This window comes from Mycosarcoma maydis, chromosome 1 (assembly GCF_000328475.2).
Source record: "Mycosarcoma maydis chromosome 1, whole genome shotgun sequence".
Taxonomy (NCBI): Eukaryota; Fungi; Basidiomycota; class Ustilaginomycetes; order Ustilaginales; genus Mycosarcoma; species Mycosarcoma maydis.
The window spans coordinates 530,734-550,419 of record NC_026478.1 but is presented as its reverse complement, the minus strand read 5'-3'; the positions used below and the strand labels follow the sequence as shown (position 1 = coordinate 550,419).

The 19,686-nt window shown below is 53.9% G+C and overlaps 8 protein-coding genes across 8 annotated transcripts; 3 read left to right on the top strand and 5 right to left on the bottom strand.

The window, feature by feature from the left end:
* Positions 1-23: 23 nt before the first annotated feature.
* Positions 24-959, bottom strand: UMAG_10054 (uncharacterized protein; the record flags this gene model as incomplete). The annotated part of the gene is made up of 1 exon (XM_011388341.1): positions 24-959. A coding segment is annotated over one exon (936 nt), but the record flags the coding sequence as incomplete, so codon positions are not given.
* Positions 960-2,019: 1,060 nt separating this feature from the next.
* Positions 2,020-3,300, top strand: UMAG_00210 (uncharacterized protein; the record flags this gene model as incomplete). Its single annotated transcript, XM_011387844.1, has 1 exon — positions 2,020-3,300. The coding sequence occupies one exon, from the start codon at positions 2,020-2,022 to the stop codon at positions 3,298-3,300; it is 1,281 nt and encodes a 426-aa protein (XP_011386146.1).
* A 274-nt stretch (positions 3,301-3,574) lies between these two features.
* On the bottom strand, positions 3,575-4,150 carry UMAG_00209 (uncharacterized protein; the record flags this gene model as incomplete). Its single annotated transcript, XM_011387843.1, has 1 exon — positions 3,575-4,150. One exon carries the CDS (start codon positions 4,148-4,150, stop codon positions 3,575-3,577), a length of 576 nt encoding a protein of 191 aa, XP_011386145.1.
* A 1,246-nt stretch (positions 4,151-5,396) lies between these two features.
* UMAG_00208 (uncharacterized protein) lies at positions 5,397-7,775 on the top strand (the record flags this gene model as incomplete). The annotated part of the gene is made up of 1 exon (XM_011387842.1): positions 5,397-7,775. One exon carries the CDS (start codon positions 5,397-5,399, stop codon positions 7,773-7,775), a length of 2,379 nt encoding a protein of 792 aa, XP_011386144.1.
* Positions 7,776-8,096: 321 nt separating this feature from the next.
* UMAG_00207 (uncharacterized protein) lies at positions 8,097-9,821 on the bottom strand (the record flags this gene model as incomplete). Its single annotated transcript, XM_011387841.1, has 1 exon — positions 8,097-9,821. One exon carries the CDS (start codon positions 9,819-9,821, stop codon positions 8,097-8,099), a length of 1,725 nt encoding a protein of 574 aa, XP_011386143.1.
* A 613-nt stretch (positions 9,822-10,434) lies between these two features.
* On the top strand, positions 10,435-12,846 carry UMAG_00206 (uncharacterized protein; the record flags this gene model as incomplete). Its single annotated transcript, XM_011387840.1, has 2 exons — positions 10,435-10,438; positions 10,751-12,846. The coding sequence occupies 2 exons, from the start codon at positions 10,435-10,437 to the stop codon at positions 12,844-12,846; spliced, it is 2,100 nt and encodes a 699-aa protein (XP_011386142.1).
* Positions 12,847-13,154: 308 nt separating this feature from the next.
* On the bottom strand, positions 13,155-13,493 carry UMAG_00205 (uncharacterized protein; the record flags this gene model as incomplete). Its single annotated transcript, XM_011387839.1, has 2 exons — positions 13,155-13,367; positions 13,464-13,493. 2 exons carry the CDS (start codon positions 13,491-13,493, stop codon positions 13,155-13,157), a joined length of 243 nt encoding a protein of 80 aa, XP_011386141.1.
* A 1,450-nt stretch (positions 13,494-14,943) lies between these two features.
* Positions 14,944-18,321, bottom strand: UMAG_00204 (uncharacterized protein; the record flags this gene model as incomplete). The annotated part of the gene is made up of 1 exon (XM_011387838.1): positions 14,944-18,321. One exon carries the CDS (start codon positions 18,319-18,321, stop codon positions 14,944-14,946), a length of 3,378 nt encoding a protein of 1,125 aa, XP_011386140.1.
* Between the last annotated feature and the right edge of the window lie 1,365 nt (positions 18,322-19,686).

Here is a 19,686-nt window from a genome sequence, read left to right as displayed (position 1 = left end):
GGCATGTGATGTTGCGACTGGACGCCGAGGCTCTGCCTTGAGTTTCTGCGAGCTGCAACAAGGTTCGCTGAGGGGAACACGCCGGGTGAGACAGCAGATGTGGAAGTGTACGTCACGAGCGAAACATAGGGATACGATGGCGAGAGGGGCGATCGCGAACGAGGGTATCTGGTATCTGTGACGAGCGGTGAGAGCAGATTGCCTGGTATCGGACTTGGTCGCTGCAATGTAGCACTCGGCAGCGTTGACGATGCTCTGATAGTTGGAACAACTGCGGTGAGGTTGCTTTTGGACACAGTCGTCGGGGAGGGTGATGCGTTGGGCGATTCGACTTGCATAGCTTGGAACGTGGATTGAACGTCAAGATCCATTTCGATGTCGGAATCTCTCCGTACCGGAGTCGAGGATGACGTCGCAGAGGATGGAGAGAAGGAGACCGACGCCATGGTCGCCTGGTCGCACCCGTGGTCGTTCCCCGATGATGAGAGCTCCACTGCAGTGGTATGGATCCGCAGTTGGTGTCTTTGCCGCAGCGCGCTCGATGGCGACGAGGGCGTTGCTGGATATAGCTGCGTACTGTTGGGAGAATGGCTTCTCGCTCTTTCCAGTCGGAAATCTGAGACATAGCTCCCCAGGCGCAGTCGTAGCATCGGAGGTACACGCTCGGCCTCCTCTTCCGATCCGGATGCTACGCCGCTCGAAAGTGTACTATGGCGTCTGCGCTTGCGTTTTGCGCTTTTAGCCTGACTTACCGAAGCTGTGGGTACTGAGCCACTGCTTTGGCCATAAACGATGCCGCCGTTACCGCTGGAGCTAGATCCACTGCTACTGCTTCTACGACTCGTCCTGCCCAGCCTGAAATGCGCAGGCGTCGAAGCAGCGTTGCCGAGAGGCGGTGTAGTCGAGCTGCTCACCCCAGCGACAACTGGAGGCGTAGCCGCCGTACATGCTGCGTTCATGACGAAAAGACCTCCGATCTCACTCTCCTTTCGCGTTGCCGAGGTGGATGGAGGGTGGGTAAACACATGTTGCTCTGCCACCTCGTTACGGTAGCACCAACTGTACACAGCACAATTGACCGACTGCAAGGCACGCGTCTTGCCGCCTATTTTCATGGACGTGATTCACATTCACGATTATGACGGTCCGTGCTGTGTTTGACATGTTTTCATGCATCCACCAGCATCATAAAAAACGAGAGGTGGAGGGATGTGACCCGACTTAACATGTGGAAATCCTCCGCCGTGCACAGTCCGTCATGTGCATCAATCACGAATACTGTAATCGTGAATCACTATTCACGATTGTGAATCGTAAATAGAAAATGCGTGATCTCGATGATCCGGTGCGACAGGTTCAGACGAGGAAAGGAGTTCAATCGTGAATCGTAAATGCATCGAAACACAGCCCTTAGCTTCAGGAATCGATGTGGACGCATCGGCTTAGCTGGAGGATTTTTCAGCTTCGACATTCGATGTACAGTTACTGTACCTTTACGAGCTATGATACACAAAATCTGATAGCGAGAGCACAGAGACGCAGCAATCACGAATGCAGCAATGCAGGTACTGAGAGTGGAACAATGAGAGCTTGTCTCGCCGCTTGGGCTTTACCGTAACGTTAGCGCTAAGTTACTTCAAATTTAGGATGCGTCACGTCTATAGCACAGTACATTTCCGCGGCCATGCGGCCATGCGGCCATGCTGCTCAGCTCAGCGCCGTATTGCGGTTAGTGACTGTAACATCCGCGGGTTACATGCTTTCCAGTCTCTCGAGCCGCCTCAGGAACGCTGTATCGACTGGTACAATGGGCTGAGCTGCTGTCCTTGAATCTCTTGGCCTCCTCTTCTACTGAGGCCGCAGAAGATGGCGATGCACCAGAACCACCGTTTATATATTCTCAAGGTCCTTCTTGACCATCACGACCGACGCCAATCCACCGATGCTCCAACCCATCAAAAGACACATTGCCTAAACTCCTCGCTGCCTAGACACACTCACAGCAGCGTCCTTACAAGCATGCGCGTCGTTGTAAGTGGCGCCGGCATCGCCGGTCCCACTGTAGCATGGTTCCTCGCAAAAGCGGGCGCCAGAGTCACCGTAGTCGAGAAAGCTACCTCGATGCTTGCTCAAGGACAGAACATCGATATACGCGGTACAGCGGTCAACATTCTCAACAAGATGGGCTTGCTCGACGAAGTTCGTAAGCACAACACAACGGAGATAGGAAGCTGCTTGATCGATCGCAACGGTCGCTCATTTGCTCGAATGCCAGTCAATGGGTCCGCTGGTAGTCCAACGAGTGAGTTTGAGATCCTTCGTGGTGATCTTGCCGCCGTCCTGTACGATGCCGTCAAGGATGTACCCAACATCGAGTTCAAGTTTGGTACCACTGTGACCCAGGTGCTGGCGAACGATGCGGAAAAGGTCCGAGTGGAGCTGAGTACTGGTGAAGAGGCCGACTACGATATTCTGATTGTATCCGATGGTCAGTGGTCTAGGCTGCGAAAGCAGCTTTTCGGACAAGATGCTGTAACTGTAGTAGACAAGAACTGCTTCTGTATGTACGCCACGGTCCCTCGAACAGAAGAGGATAGCGATTGGTGGGAACTTTATTTCTCTCTCAACCGTCGCTGCGTAAGCACTCGACCAGACAATCACGGCACCCTGCGGTGCCTTTTCAGCATCATGCCACTCACCGACAATCAAAAGCAAGCCTGGGCAGCCACTGCTAGAAGTCACGATCGCAAGCTCCAACTTGATCTGCTCAAAAGCGAATTTAGCGGTGCTGGTTGGAAAACATCGCGTCTCCTCCAAGACGTGGAGAAATCCGACGACGTCTATGTGCAAGCTGTACAGCAAATTCGCATGACCAGTTGGCACAAGAACAGGGTCATATGTTTGGGAGACACAGCCTACGCACCAACGCCGCTCACTGGAATGGGCACCTCTCTTGCCATCAACGGTGCCTATCTCCTCGCTGGCCACCTCTCTCAGCTGAAACCAGATCAACATCCGTCGAAAGCGTTTGAAAGTTACGAGTCCGAGTTCAGGCCTTTCGTTCAGAAGATTCAAGACGTACCTTGGTTTGTCCCCGGTGTGGTGCATGTGCGCTATGCATGGCAGAGATGGCTCTTGCAACGCCTGATCGCTGCAGTTGCCTACGTTGTTACAATACCATGGGTCGCGCGATGGGCAGCAACGAAGGACAGGCAGTTGGACAAGGGATTAATCACTGCGTTAGATGCGCCTTTCCCACAGTTCGCCGCTTTTGAACAAGTCCAAGCTAACGAAGCGTAAGCTGGCACCCACAGATACCTCACTTGCAGACGTTACCTCCGACACACCCCTCAACATCAGTTCGCTGACTCGAAAACTGATAGGATTAGAGAAGCTGAGCGAGATAGATATTGTTACAATGGCTCTGAGAGCCGTTGAGAAAAAGCGAGCGAAACTGGTGACATGAGGTGAGCAGCAACAACGAGCTGACAGCGCCGTGCTTATCAGCAATAGCCGGGGACTTAGCAAAACAAGAGGCAGAGAGGAAGGCGAAAGCAACTTGGACATGTGCTGTTTAGTTGACCGACGAGCCGCGACGACTGCGATCTTTGGCTTCGACGCAGACAGTGCCACCCATGCCGTCAGGGAAGCACAGGTGGCGTTTTGCAGGAGGAGGTACACTAGTGGCTGCGTTTGTGCCTGTGCTTGTGCTGGAGCTCGTTTGCTGTGCAGGTGGATTTGCGAACCAAGAAAACGATGACTCAGATGCGGGCGATCCGACAGCACTTCCCGAGCGCCTGGACAGCTCAGCAGCACCGACAAAGGAAGCAGGAGGTGAGGTGCCGAAGCCAGTCGAGCCCTGTGTGAACCCGAAGGCACTCAACGCCGAGAAACGACCGCTACTCGACAAGGCGCCACCAAAGCTGGTGCGACGAGGAGGTTGTGAGAGCAAGGCGCTCGTAACAGGATGCGGAGTGGCATCCGCACTGTTGTGGTTGTTGCTGCTGCTGCTGTTACCAAAGAAGAACTGAGGTAGGAGGAATGAATTGCTTCTTTGCGGCTGGGAGGGAGGTGGTTGCGATGAGTGCTCCGGCGACGAACGTCCAGATGACGATGCCATAGATGATGAAGATGGCGATGTCGAATACATGCCGGCTCTTTGTAGTAATGCGTACAGATGTGCTGAAGGCTGAGTCGTAGTATGTGGCTCCAGGTGTCTATCCGATGGGTTACGAGCGAGTAGGAGATGCTTGGGGAAAAAACACAATGGCTAGAGAGAAAGGATACGAAGGAGGTCGCCTCGATAGCGAGCAAGTGATGGTTATTATATGGCCAAGGTCAGAATCGGAGGAAGGTAGGTTGATAAGGATTCTTGTCTGTGTATGGGAGGCAAGGTCACGATGGTCGTGGAGTCATACCAGGGCAACATCCTTCAACGTTACGGTCAGCTGAACAACCAAAACGTTTCGCCCAACGTCACAGCGCTGATTTGCAGTCAGAACGCATACATGCATCTCTCCTGCAGCTGCCAAAAAAGACAAATATACACAGCCATTGTGCCAGGCTAAGCCGATTGTCTCGGAGACTGTCTAATTTTGAGATTTTTACGTTTGCGTCTCTCGGATGGCGCCCGTTGTCTCACGGATGTTTCCGCCCTCGAAATTAGCACGCTCAGCTCGAGCGGGTAACGAGGCTTTGCGCGGAAATCAAGGTTTGAGGCTCGAGTCTCTTATCCACATTGAACCGAACCAAAATGAGTTGAGGCAACGTTCCACCTTGGCTGACATGCCAGTCTCATCTTTCGCTGCGTAGCTTATCCTCAAATTTCACCCGCTGCCCCTGCCCGCTGCCCAGCTGCCTCTAGTGACAAAGGAGGAGCATTGAGCCAACTCACAACAGATTCTTTTCCTTCGAACGGTCAGATGCAAAGTCCGCCCAACTCACGACTTGAGTTCATTTAAGTCGGATTTGCTTTGGTCAAAAGTGCAAAGGCTGTCAGTGCCGGTCTTATAGATCGAATCTCGATTACGTCATCCAATTCTGCCTTCAGGTCACGATCTAACATTTTGCAACAACGAAATTCCTCGTCAGGTCACGTGGCTTCTCTATCACACGCGTAAGGCCAACCAGGGTCCAATCGTGAATCGTGAATGTTGCGCTTTGCTCTCACAATTTCCAAAAATCACGCCCTTCCTCGTAAAAGTTCACTAGAGGGGTGGAACGCTGAGTCTGGCCTGTCGTACAGGAACTTGACCTGAGCTCCTCTTCCTTCTTTCCTTCTCGCCACCACCATCACCGTCGCACCCGACTTTTATGGACGTTGTCCTGGTGATTTCCTTGAAAATTCACCTGCTTCGCCTCCTCCTACAAGCACGGCAGGTACACCGCTTCTCAAGATGGTCGAACGCGACGAGTATATGCGCGAGGGCTTCGACCCTAAGTCGCTCACCATGCCACAACTCCGTAGCATCCTAGTCGAGCACGAAGTACCTTTCAGCAGCGCAGCCAGGAAAGCCGACTTGGTTGACCATTTCAACCAGAATGTTCTTCCCAAGACCGCGTCTCTTCGCAAGAAGAACGCGTCCATCGTTGCCAGCTCTAGTGGCATCATCGACATGCGCGATCAAACGACAACCCACCAGACTCCTGCCAAACGCAAACCAGGTCGCCCCAGGAAGAGCGAGGCACCTACGCCTTCCGCAATGCCCTCGAAGACCCCTGTTAAGGCGCGTACACCTCGCAAGAAATCGTCCTTATCTCATAAATTCGCCACTTCGACGGAAAGCGAAGACAAGGACAACGTCAAGGGTAACAAATCCGAGCCCGATGTGGCAGAAGTCCCTGTCAAGAGAAAGCCAGGGCGCCCCCGCAAAACTGCCCCTGTTGTCGTCTCCAATCCCATCGAAATCTCAGACACCGACGACAACGAAGACAACATATCTCCCCGCCATGTCTCTTTTGATCCGAAGACATCACCGCCCGTGTCTGGCGCTCGAAAGGCCGGACGTCTCAGCCTCGGTGCCCGGAGCGATGATGATGGCACATTCTCTGACAGCAATCCATTCCAGTCTGGCAGCGAAGCTTCGCCCGCCACAGGTATCGCAGCTAAAGCTGGTGCTTACGCGAGAAAGGCGCGACGCCAGACAACCGATGGAAGCACTTTACGTGGAAAGACTTCCGCCCCATCGCTTGCCCCCGAATCACCTCCCAAGCAACTCAAGCAGACAAGCCCGAGCGTCGCGAGCACACTTCGCAACTACATGGATCAGGCGGTAGCATCGACCACACCTCCTCGTATTATCAGCCGCCTCACTGGAACTAAGTCGGCAGACTCCACCGGCGGACATGCTGCTGACGACGAAGGCACGGCCCGACACAGCAAATCGACATCAGTCGATGCAGTTGATGATGCGGACGATGACAGCTTCGATCTCGAGACTTTTACGTCGCCTTCGGCACTCGCCAAGGTGCGCAACCTTCGCCACAAGAAAGATCAGCAACGAAGTCGAGAACAGCGTTCAGCCAAGTCTTTTATCGATTACCTCCTCAAATCGGTCTTGGTATTTGTAGCGGTCGGCGTGCTAGCTTGGACTGTTTGGTATGCGCGGGAGACACGCGCTCTCGGGTTTTGCGACACAGATTCCAATACCAACTCGATCGTTGAAGATCGCCGCCTTACTGCGCTTGCCTTTGCACAAGCTAACAACGAGACGCTGGACGATCTGACGATCTTTCCTGATCGTCTGCAGCCTGCATGCACGCCCTGCCCACCACACGCTAACTGCGCATACGGAAAAGTACTCGGTTGCACCTCGGACGACTGGGTTCTGCAGCCCAGCATTCGCTCGAACATCCCGCTCGCTAATGCATTCCTTCCGCTCGGCATGACAATACCCCGCTGCTATCCAGACACGCAGAAGCTCGTCCTCGCTTCAGAGCTCGCCCAAGCCATCTCGCACATGCTGGCCGACTTCAAGGGCGAGGTTATCTGCGGTACACAAAAGACACATGCTACGGTTCGCAGTCTGCCTAAGAAACTAGTGGCATTCGAATCTAACTTGACCTACGCCATTTCCGAGGGAGCGGTGAAGCGGTCCATGTCGGCCACACGGGATACTATGTTGGATGAAGAGTATTTCGAGCAAATCTGGTACATGGCTCTATTCGAATTGACAGATCCGAGGAGCAATGTTGTCCGTATTCCTATCGCGAACGGTACCGTCGGAGAAGGAGCGGAGCAAGGTACAAGGTACTTTTTAGCTGCCAAGCAAGCGTCGTTGTCGTTGTCGTGTCGATCGAGGTTGGCGTTAAAAGGGTGGATGTTGCGTGCGCGGCTGTATTTCGGTCTTCTGTTGTCGAGCGTATTGGGATTCTTCTACTTGCGATATCGGTTAGCTGCTGCTCGAAGAGAGAACGTGAAAGTGTCGCTGCTGGTGCAGACAGCGTTGGAAAAGTTGCAAGAACAGGAGTACCTGCATGGACGGGATCCGGTTCTGCATCCCGATGACTTTATCCCCTTGTCGCATCTCAGAGACGACATCTTGAGGGAGGAACATCATTCGGCGGCCAGGAGCCGGTTGTGGAAGAAGGTGGCCAAGGTGGTCGAGGAAAATTCAAATGTTAGAACCAGACAGGCGCAGAAAAAGGGTGAGTGGTTGAGGGTTTGGCAGTGGATTGGAATGGATGGCTTTCGAGGATATGGCACGCCCAGCGGCGGGATAGAGGGAAAGGCGAATGCCGATGACGATGCCGATGCGAGGATGCCTGTTGCTTAATGGTTGCACACCAGAAGCACCAATAATGCGTTCAAGCTTCATACAAACACACCTGTCGTTTGCCACACATGTACTTTTTAGGCTTGATCATTGAACCCACGAAACACTCGTCAATGCAATCCATCGCACAGACAACCTTGACACCCATGAAAAACAATCAAGTCTGTGAATGCTGAGGCCGCCTTGATCGACTGATGTTTGTGAGAGTGTGGAGTCAGACTCTTATTGAAAGTGTTGAGTTGGGGAAATTGAGCAAAAGACAGGGTGGTAGCATTCACTATTCACAATTGTTGACCGAAACAAGATGGCTGCTGCTCCGACTTAGATCTCCAAATCAGCTAGCGCCCTGCCGACAACCTCAAAGCTGGCAATCATGACTCCACATGCAGGCGCTACCTTGGCCGTTCTGGGACTCAAGCCCCTCCACAACCCTTTGCTTCCTTCCTCGTTCAAAATGTGTCGCATCGCCTTCCACACGTTTGCGCCATGGCCATCTGTAGCACCTCTGAGCGTACCCGAGAGCCTTCCTTCTGCCTCGCGTGGCGAGCCTTGAGTTTGTAATCGAGTCTTGACTACGTCGAATGGATGCGTGAGAACTGCTGCAAACGATCCAGACAGAGCACCAGAGACGAAAGCGACGCCGAATTCTTCTCCCGACCCAGAGGCGTTACCCTCTCCCAAGCCACCACCAGTTAGAGACCGTTTGGTTGCTTCGTACCCAGCAAAATAGATAGCGCTGAAGGGCACGTCTCGCCACAGTGTCGGTGTCAGTCCACGCCAGAGGATCAATGGTCCACCGCCGGAGCGTAGGGATGTGGTTCGCATTTCGATCCACAAGCCACGCAAGATAGACGAGAGTGTAGCTTGAGATCGTGAGCTCGCCTGCAACCGCGTGCGGATGAGTTCGAGTGGTGTCACGAGCGTTGCCGAGATGCCTCTTGCTAGTGCGCCTGAAAATAGAGACGCATAGAGAGATTGAGCTGTGACCGCGGACAGCGAAGGCGATTTACCTGCAAGCCCGAGCTCACGACCGTTGGTGGTCGAGATTTCCTGGAAATCAGCTTGAATCTGACTGCTGTCCTCCGAAGCGAGTAGATGAGAGCGCAAAAAGTCGTAGCACGACATGTAGGTCACTTGCCCCGGAACTGTCATCATGAGGGTAGGTGCTAAGCCGCGCCATAATCCACGAATGCCTTCGGCTTTGCCGACTTTGACGACACCATCCCACAAACCGGTCAGACGACCGTGTTTGGCTGCTGCGGCCTTGAGTTCTCGCGCAGCAACGGTTTCGTTGGGGAAGGCACAGGCGCATGAGGACGAGCCGTTGGCAGTGATAGCAGAGGGTGTCGGGTGGAGGTAGCCGATAGGTGCGGGTGGTGGAGACGGGAGTATGCGGACGCTGGAACGAGGATTGGAAGATGCTGCAAATGAAGCCGTGTGTCGACTGAAGCGTGATGCTGTTGTTCGGGGTGCGGGTCGGGTCGACGAGCTTTTTGAGGAGGATGCAGGTGTGAAAAAGGCGGATGATGATGCTGATGATGCTGATGATGCTGAAGTGCTAGTAGATGAAGTAATCTGCCTTGGATCATAGCGGCACAGAATGGACTCTGGCTGTCGATTCGAAGTGAAGAAAGTTTGTTGACAGCACGTTGCTGGATGTGCCTGTAGTCCTCCTGATGCGAGCGCTGATGAGCGGCCTCGAACTACGCCCTTACCCTTGTCCAATCCTGAGGTCGAAACAGCCGGGGTAGTGGCGGCAGACGCCAGATGCTGCGACGGGAAGAAGAGCGGTTCTGCGCTGCTCTGCGTCTGGAGTCGCGTCTTGATCACGTCAAAAGGTGTCATAAGGAACGACGTTGTAACGGCGCCTGTCACAGCAGCGACGGCCTTCTTGCTGCGTGAGACGGGCTTGCGCGCTTCACCCTGTCCGAAGCTGGCTCGTCGCTTACTCGACTGTGGACGCTCTAGTGAGGTGGCTTCCATGGTAGGAAAAGCTTCTGCTTCGTCGAAGCTCGACGAGGACGCATGTTTCGATGTCGACACCATATGTGCAAGAGTAGCTGGTGAAGATTGGCGCGGGGCGGAACTATCACTCCTGAGAAGAAAGCTCCAAATGAGGACAAGTTATGGCGCAGCTGAGACCGATGGCAACGATCAGGAAACTTGTCTAGGTGCTTATCAGTGAGCACGTTTGAAAGGTTTGTGTAACGAGCATGTTCCTGGTATGAGGCGAGCTTGGTTGGTGGCAAAGGAACAAGGCAGAGGAGAGGTGGGAACAAGCGTGACACCTCACGAAAGTGGAGTCAGCTCCAAGGCTCACATCCAACTCAGCTTCTCTGAACGCGGTGACTGCAAAGGTCCAACCAAAGCGAACTTCCGAATCTTTCCAATCGTGAATCACGAATGCCTGCAAAGCCTACACCCAAAAAATCTCGAAATCAGATCTTTAAAAAAAAAAAAAAAATTGCCTCGCCGTGTGGGCCATGACGCAGTTGTGCTAAAGGTGGAGTGGCGTGGCGTGGCGTTGAGACGTGTCTGTGGCCGATAACGCAGCCGAAATAGTTTCTCAGGGTGAACATGACTCTAAGCTGAAAGAGCTGAGCTAAGTCAAAGTCACCAAGGGGTTCGTGGTTTTTTCGTGAGGGCCTCTGAATACTGTATGTGTCGCATTGCGGTCTGACACTTTGTGTCAAAATCACAATCACGAATCACGAATGCTGTGAAGCAGTCACGAGTCACGGGTCACGGGTCACGAGTCGTGAGTGTGCTTGTCGGGGTCCGACCACACCGAAAGCCGGCCTGTCAAGGTGAACACCAGAAAGACAAGCTTCGGCATCTCAAATGAATTCTGCAACGCATATACTTGTCTCGTCCCACAGGTCGCAACTCTTGTGATGGCGCAGACATGTCGTCGTCACCGCAGCACAGAGGTGCAGCTGTGGCAAGCACGTCGCCCTTTGCCATCCAAGAAGAAGGCGGCCACAGCAGCTGGGCCGAGCAGCCTTCAAGTAGCCCCAGCGGTCACGCCTTGAACGCGGATGGCCATAACCCACCCCCCTTCACCTCGCGTACGTCTTCAGCGAACTCACACGCCAAAGTGCGACCGGCCTCTCTGCCACAGCACCTGAGCACACAATCATTGGGACGATCAGCACGTTTGTCTCCTCGAAACAGCATCGACTCCGTTTCTCGGCGCCCACCGCTCGTCGACCGTGTCACATCATCTCGCTCGCTGTTTCTCCCCTCGATCAACTACTCCTTGTCGCATCAGACAGACGAGACGGATGATTGGCGGGCTACCGCAATAGGAGTAACGCCTCTGGATCGTACCATGGACCGCATCGGCATGGGTCGATACCAGTGGTCAGTGCTCATCCTCTCTGGCTTCGGTTGGGCGGCAGACAACATGTGGATCCAGGCCATTGCCATCATCCTCCCACACATACAGCGGTATTTCACTCTTTCCGATGGCATCGTGGGCTTGGCGAGCTCTTCAATCTTTGTGGGCATGTTTGTCGGCTCGATAGCTTGGGGAACCATCTCGGACTCGTACGGGAGAAGAGCGGCTTTCAACATCACCCTCGCGGTCACGGCGATCTTTGGTTCGTTATCAGCTATGGCTTCGAGCTTTCCGCTGCTATGCTTGCTGCTGTTTGCAGTGGGCACAGGAGTGGGAGGTAGCATGCCGACGGATTCTTCCAATTTGGTCGAGAACCTACCGGTGAGAAAGCATAGCTATGTCACGGCGTTGTCCGTGTTCTTCTCAGCCGGATCGGTCGCGGCTTCGCTCATTGGATTGTCCGTTTTGTCAGCAAGCAATCCTGATGGCTGGAGGTGGCTCTTGGGTGCTTTGGCATTCGTCACTGTGCTTTTTGTTTCGGCAAGGGTGGTGTTCTTTAGGTTGCTAGAATCGCCCAAGTATCTCGTACATTCCGGTCGACCGCAAGAGGCGAGGGACATTTTGCAGAGGATACAGCGTTTTAATGGTGGAGCTATCATTTCGCTCCGCATACAGGATGTAGAGGATCATAGTGGGTCTAGCGTGCGGCACGGAGGTGAAGACTTGGAGAGTAGTCAACACTCTTTGCAGCAACGACCTTCTCAGAACAATGCATCTCAGAGACACGGAGAGGACGATGCAGGTCGAACTCCTTCGGATGGTTCGCGGAACAGCTATACAGTGGATGAAGACGACGTGCAGACTGCTTCAGGTCAGGATGCATCTTCCCTACCGCTGCTTGGAGGCCAAGCTGATGCAGCCAACGCACACGAATCTCGGAAGAGCGACTCACAAGACAGCAGCATGCGCATACAGAATGGCAGCGCCCCCTCGCATCCGCACACCGACACAGCAGACCTACCGGCCTGGCTGTCGTGGCTGCCCAGGAGCTGGCATCCGAGTGCCGCTGACTTGGCCTCACGATACAGCGAGATGTTTTCCCCCGAGTGGAAACGCACCACGCTGCTCATCTGGATCATCTGGGGTGGCATGTCGTATGGATTTACCACATTTAACGTGCTCCTTCCAAAATTACTAGAGCAACGCCACGACTTGCGCTCTGCACAGAGCGGAGCTGAGCCGGACGATGCATCCATCCGACATGCCCTTGTCGACATCCTCGTCTACTCGCTCTCGTCGTTACCGGGCAGCTTGATTTCGGCCTACATGGTTGAAACGCGCCTGGGGCGCATCGGCACCATGGTCAGCTCGACGGCTGTCATGTCCGCTTCCATCCTCATTTTTTCGCTCACTTACTGGCGGTCAAGCTTGACCGTGGTTTCCATATCAAGCTCTATCTCGTACGCTGCTATTTATGGATACACACCCGAAGTCATGGCGCCTACTATCCGAGCTACCGCGTGTGGCACGGCTTCGGCCATCAGTCGAGTCACAGGCATCATTGCCCCCATCTTGGCTGGTTGGGCTTTCTCACTCTCGCCTCCTGCCCCGCTCTTCCTCGCAACCACGGTGCTGCTTTGCGTGACCTTGGCTATGGCAATGCTGCCGATCGAGACTCGCAGTCGTGCCGCTGATACGTCTCAAGCTGAAAATGGCGCTAGCGCTCACTGATGTGGTGGTATCGACGAGCCTGTAATTTACTGAGTCTTACTGACGACTTCCTCAATTTTTCTACCGTGGACCGCGTAACACTCACGACTATCATTTATCTCGTCGTCGTAAGACTGAAAATGGAGTGGGATCCAGGCACTGAACACACGTCTTTGTGAAGGAGACATTAATACTAGATTGCGCGATATGTCGTAGGGACCAATCATTCGTAGCAACAGGGTAAATCACAGGCCATGAAGATCCAAGGTCAAGATAAAGACTCGCGGTGCATGAACGAACAAGATCAAGCGACCATCAACCGAGACCGTTTAGGCGTTGTTGTTGTCGTTGAGGCCGACGGCGTTCTTGGCCTTGTCGAGGAGCGACTCGTCCGTCTTGTCATTGCCAGTGACCTTGTCACCAAGCTGCTGCGAGTTTGACTTGGTAGAGTCAGGCTGAACGGTGGCGGCGGCCTTGTCGAGGTTCTCCTTGGCCTTCTCGCCGAAGCCTTTCTGCGAGTCAGGCTTAAGAGCCGAAGAAGCCTGTAGAGAGTGGATGATTAAAGAGGAGTTGTATCAATGATAAAGTCAGCAGGTGGCCCGTGAATCAGCTTCTGGGAAAGTGCAGAGCAAACGTACCTGGTCAGAGAGGTCTCGTCGTGAAGACATGTTTGCGTTAATAAGGTGTGTATGTGAGAGTGTGTGTAAGAGTTGGTAAGAGGATGGGAGGTCATAGGAAAGAAACGAGCAAAGACAGGCTATATATGTCTTCTGAGGAGAGGCTCAAGTCTGTCAAGCGTGGGCAGGCAAAGGCACAAGCAGCCCTACAAAAGTCGCTGTTGGGGTAATAATCTGACTCAGGCTCATGTTCAGGTTCTCAGCTGGTGCGAACGCAGGGTGTAGCGGTGACGCTTGACCGACAACGGTGAACGCGTGTACCGAATGTGAAAGCACGATCTTCGAAAGGCTTAGGCACGAAAGGCAACCAATGTAGGCATATAACGTCACACTCATGACGGTGATTGACACGCCTGTGGCGTGTGGCTAATAATGGCTTCACCGTGAGTGAAAGAGGCACAGCTAAGCATCAATCACGAATGACGACATTGAGTGAAATTGCACCTTTGAGCCAAAGGATCTCGTCGAGCTCTTTGCAAGCAGTGCCTCCACATGACCGAATAAGTACAGCGCAAGCTGCCAAGAGGCGTAGTATTCACGATTGATATTAGAATAAGGCGAGCGAGGAGAGCGAAAGAAATGTCTTTGCTCATCGGCCTGTCTAACTCAGTCACACAAAAGTGATCACGAGGTGCAGCTTGACAGCGTTGCGGTTATCAACTGGCTGGGCAATCGAGGCAAACCCGTGCAGCTTCAGAACTTCGGACAGAATCTGCATCGGAGAGCAACCCCATTTGTGGATCGTGAATTGTGAATCACACCTCGCTTGCACTCACTGCTCTCGCTCGAACAGTGAGGCGCGGATGTGTCGGTGTTGCGCAATTTCTGCACCTCTCAGTCAGCGTGGCGTGCGTGGCCCCCATCTTGCTACATGACGACGTCGTCGTCACCGTTTATTATCGACTAATAGCAATCCAGGCGTAAATTCGTGAATCACGTGCAAGCCCAGCACAGTGGAGACGCTCAAGACGAAGTCGAACGGTTACCAAATCGATCTGTAGGCGGTAAGAGCGGAATACAGTCGTGAGGGTAGTGGTATGAATTGTACTGTACTTACTGTACTTGCAACCAATAAAGATTAGCCACAAGAAGGTGGCCTGTTGATCCAATGAACTTCTGCTGCCATTGCCGTCGCAGCTGCCTAGGAAGTGGTCTCTAGGATGGTTGACTTGCAGACAGCACGGAAAGTGGGAGCAGATCCTAGACAAGGACATATCTTAACTCGTTTCCTTATTGCTGGATGCTGGACAGTCTCTCAGTCCTGATATCAAACCACGAGATCATAAAGTAATACAAACTTTGCGAGAAAGGCATCGATGGATGATTTGAATTGACGGAATATTTTCATGAAAACAGCGACATGCGTATCTTGAGTGTAAGCGTGCAAGATAGACTTCAGAACAAGCACATTTGAGTGGCAGGACGGGGAGACGCAATACTTTCAAGCAGTGGCGGCCGACTTTTCGCTCAGTTGCTTCTTCGCCTGACGGCGTGCAAGGCCACGCTGGCCGCCCGACACCCTTGCCAGCCAAGGCCAGCGACCTCGGCGTGCCAGTGCCTTCCACAGCTCGACCACGGCAATGAAAGCCACAGTCATGGCGATCGAGATACCCCAGCCGACACCACCCATAGGTGCATGACGGAAGACATCAGTGTTGAACTTTGGCACGTAGAGCGCGATCGGGATGGTGGCGATACCAAATACCACCGACCAGAGCAGCATTGGGTTCTTCCACAGATGCTTGGCAGGCGACATGCTGAAGAACGACTTCTCCATGCTGATCAGCTCCCAGCAGATCAACAGCAGCTGCAACGTCAGGGTGGTAAACACAGCTGATCGTGCTTGGAAAATGGGCTCACACGTGGCTGCCGATGAGTGGTTGCAATCGATGGCGATCTGACCACCGCCGATAGGGTAGATCATTAGCAGGAAGGCGACCAGACATGTGATACCCATCGTGCTACCGTAGACCAGCGTGTCGACAATGACCGAGCGGCTGAGCACACCTGCGCGCAGGTCATGGGGAGGTCGCTCCATGATGTCGCTCTCGCCAGGCTCAAGACCGAGGCCGATGGCAGGCAGCGAAGCGGTGACCATGTTGACCCACAGAATACCGACGGGAGCCAAGGGGAAGACAGACTCCTCATCAGCGTCGCGCACACCGAGACCGCATAGGAGTAGAAGCACCTCAGCGACGTTGGCAACCAGCAGACCGATGAGGAAACGCTGAATGTTATCAAAAATGGCTCGGCCTTCGCGGATACCCTTGACGATCGAGTCGAAACGGTCGTCGGTGAGCACCAGGTCCGAACTGTCCTTGGCGACGTCGGTACCAGTACCCATGCCAATTCCGACAGGTGCCTGCTTCAACGAAGGTGCATCGTTGATACCATCACCCGTCATGGCAAGGTAGCGACCACGTCGCTTACCAGCCGCAATCATTCGCACCTTGGTCGCGGGCGAGCATCGAGCAACAACCAGGGGTAAGTCTTCAAGCGCGTCGATCTCGCCGTCCGTCAGGCCGTCGAACTGCGTTGCCGTCATGACAGCCGAAGCGCCTTCACTGCCGTCAACGATGGCCACTTCCTTGGCGATGGCGTGAGCAGTGGCAGGGTGATCACCAGTAAGCATGTGCACGATAATGCCGGCGCGCTTGCAAGCCTCGACAGCAGCACGAGTCTCTGCACGAGGAGGATCGTAGATACCCAGGAGACCGATGAAGACAAAGTCTTGCTCAGCAGCGGCACGCGAGAGACCCGGAGCAGCGTCGGCGCTGTCCGAAAGCTTCTTGTCTGTGGTGCTGATGGTGCCAGCCTCGTCGAGGTCATCGGACTGCGAGGCAAAGCGAGTACGAGAGCTTTCGTCCTTGAACTGCACATCGTCCATGCTTCGTTCGGCAAACGCAAGCACGCGAAGTCCTTGCGAGGCCATCTTCTCGACCTGGTCAATGACAGACTTGCGGGCAATTTCGTCCATGTTGTGACAGCAGGCTAAGACCTGCTCGACGGCACCCTTCATGAAAAAGATACGATCAGACACAGTCTGGCTGTTGCGGCGGTAGACACTGGTCATTCGCTTCAAAGTGCTGTCGAAGGGGAATTCGAGCTCGTGGCTGTATTTGGCACTTTCTCCGTGGGTGAGCGCATCGCGCGACATCTGCAGCTTAGTTGCAAAAACCTGCAATGCGATCTCGGTCGGGTCACCACGAGCTATCCAAGAGCCATCCTCTCTCTGCTCGATCTCGGCAATGTTGCAGAGCGAAGCAGCAGTTGCAAGAGAGCGGATGTCATCGGGGAGCTGATCGTGCTCGACTGGTTGAGGCTCGTCATTGACAGAGACTGGTGACAGAATAACTCGACCCTTGGGCTCGAAAGCGGTGGCACCAGTCTGCTCGACATCGAAGCTCTGCTGCTTGCCGTCAGCAAGCGACCAGCCTTGACGAACGACCATCTTACCCTGAGTGAGCGTGCCAGTCTTGTCACTACAGATGTCAGTGACGCCACCGAGGGCCTCGAGCGCGTCGAGACGACGGACGACGACATTGCTCTCGGCCATACGCTTAGCACCGACACTGAAGGTGATGGTGAGGACAGCGACGAGAGACTCGGGAATGACACCGATACCGAGAGCGATGGCGTACAGGATAACTTCGTTGTTAATATCGAACTCGGCGACACCAAAGACGATGATGGCGCAAATAATGGCTAGGAACAAGAGCACATAGGCAAACTTGTTGAGTTTGATCTGGAGAGGAGTGCCCTCACGAACACCCAGGAAGGTGGCGACGGCGTCCCAGGTGCGCTTGTACCAAGGACGCTGGGCATCCTCCTTGTTGCCCTTCTTGGCTAAGGCGGTGGCGATCTGTCCGATCTGCGTGTTCATGGCGGTGGCGACTACGATACCGACAGCCCTACCCTTGGTGACGGTGGTGCCGGCGTAAGCCAGATTGGTGCGGTCAGCAGGGCCGAGATGAGGGCGCAAGAGTGGGCCAGTGGTCTTGATGGCGGGTACCGATTCACCAGTGAGCGGGGCCTCGTCGATTTCGAGGTTGCTGATGGTGACAAGACGGACATCGGCAGGCACAAGATCACCGGCACGAAAGTGGATAATGTCACCAGGAACGAGTTCGGCTGAGGGCACCTGTCGAATGCTCGAGGATCGAAGCACGTTGGCATTGGGCGAAGAGAGTGTGCGGAGCGAGGCCATGGTGCGCTCGGCTTTGTACTCTTGAATGAAGCCGATGAGGACATTGGTGACGATGACGGCGGTGACGACACCACCCTCGACCCAGTCCTTGACACCGAACGACAGTGCCATGGCAGCAAGAAGCACGAGCGTGAGGGCGTTGGCCATCTGGCGGATCAAGATCGAGGTAGCGCTGACCCTGTTGGTCTCTTTGAGCTGGTTGGGACCATACTCGTTGAGGCGGGTGGTGGCCTGACCCTCGGACAGACCAATGTTGATATCACTTTGAAAATGGGCGATCACCTGGTCAGCCTCTAGGGAATGCGGTTGATGCAGATCAACCGTTGCGGCAACGGTGGAGGATCGGCGGCTGGTAGTCGACGACGGAGTACGGCTGAGCAAGTGAGGCTGCACGTCGACGATCGTGTCATGGTGCTGGCCGAGCTCAGGCTTTTCAGCTTGATCATGGTGGGGTTGCTGTTGATGACGAGAGTATTGTTGAGTCGAGTGGGAGTAACCACTACAAGGGGGTTCCTCAGCGTCAGAAGTGGAGCGGACTTGGTCTCCGGCGAGCACTTGGGGCTGTGAAGATCCTTTGCCAGGAGCAGAGTCGCAGCCATGACCGTGAACCATCGGTTTTGGGTGGTAATAAAAGAGCTGAAGCAGCGAAGCTTAATAGCAAAGCACACGAAGGACAAGCTTTAAGGGCTTTATGTTGCAGAGATAAGACGAGCTATGAACTGGACAGCCTGTTGACGAGAAACAGCGATCCAGAAGGTGGTCAAAGGTAAAGGAGGGAACTTTTGCTATTAGTGACGATTTTTCGGTAACCTATATAGCAAAAGGACTTTGGTCATGTGGGAGCTGAAAGCTGCCCTAACCAATTTGCCCATCTGTACACAGCATTGCGACACTCACGAGACCTGCGCAGACTGGGATGGATGTGGTCCCACGAACGCCCGAAATCAGCACGCTTCTGATTATCGGGCCTGGAACAGAACTGGAGCCAGAGCCAAGGGATGGGCCAAGATCCTGAGCATTATCGGCTAGTTGCACGCCGAAAGGGACTGGCTGCGATTGCGGCAAAGCAGTGCAAGCAGCATTCAACTGACGGTGATTTGCGCACAAGAGACTGAGCACGTTTTGCTAAATGGGCATAAGCAGCTGTGTGGAAGCTCACAGGCTGACGAGGAAGGGCGGCGAGGCAGCTGCCAATCAGTGCGGCCTGACGCTGGACCCCGCGTTTTTCAGGGCCCAGTTGGTCGCACAGCACAGCACAGCTCGCGATAAAGTAATGACGAACAATGGCTTGGCAAAGTCTTGGCATTTTTTGGTCCTTGCGACTCAAGACTGGTAACTTCATTCAAGATTGGCAGTCACGATACAATGGCCTCAGCAATCGTGAATGCGTCACTCTGGCCACCTGGCACCTTAGCTTCCTACAGCGAAAGAGGAGCCTCAGCTCGATCAGACCAAGTCCGCATATCAGTGTCGACGCCAAGTTTTCCCACACACATCTCGCTATTTTGAGCTACGTGCAAGCAATGCATGGTTGTACTCTTGGCTTCGGATGGCAGAGCACCGGAAAAGCTCTCGCTCGCGTATTATCGGCCGTGTAAACCACCTCGGGTTGATTGATGGGATCTCACATCCTGGGAGAAGGTACATTTACGTGGTAAGAGTTTCGTGGCAGTGTTGTAGAAGTCGAACTGAGGTCATCCATCTTCACGCCTGTGTACTCGAAGTGGTTTCAGCTGATTCTCCCGATCCAGCTGCCGATCTTCCCGATGTCAAGTCGACCTTACATTGGCGGAGTCGCGTCATGTATATTTGGTGCGTCATGTATTTGGTGTTGATCTTCTCAACCTGCATTCGTGATTCGTGATTCGTGATTCGTGATTCGTGATTGCATACACAAGCCTCAAGACGAAGTGGAGGGAGCAGCTCTATATTTCTTCGCTCTTGTGTCTCTCACTCAGTCTCATTGACAACAAGCCA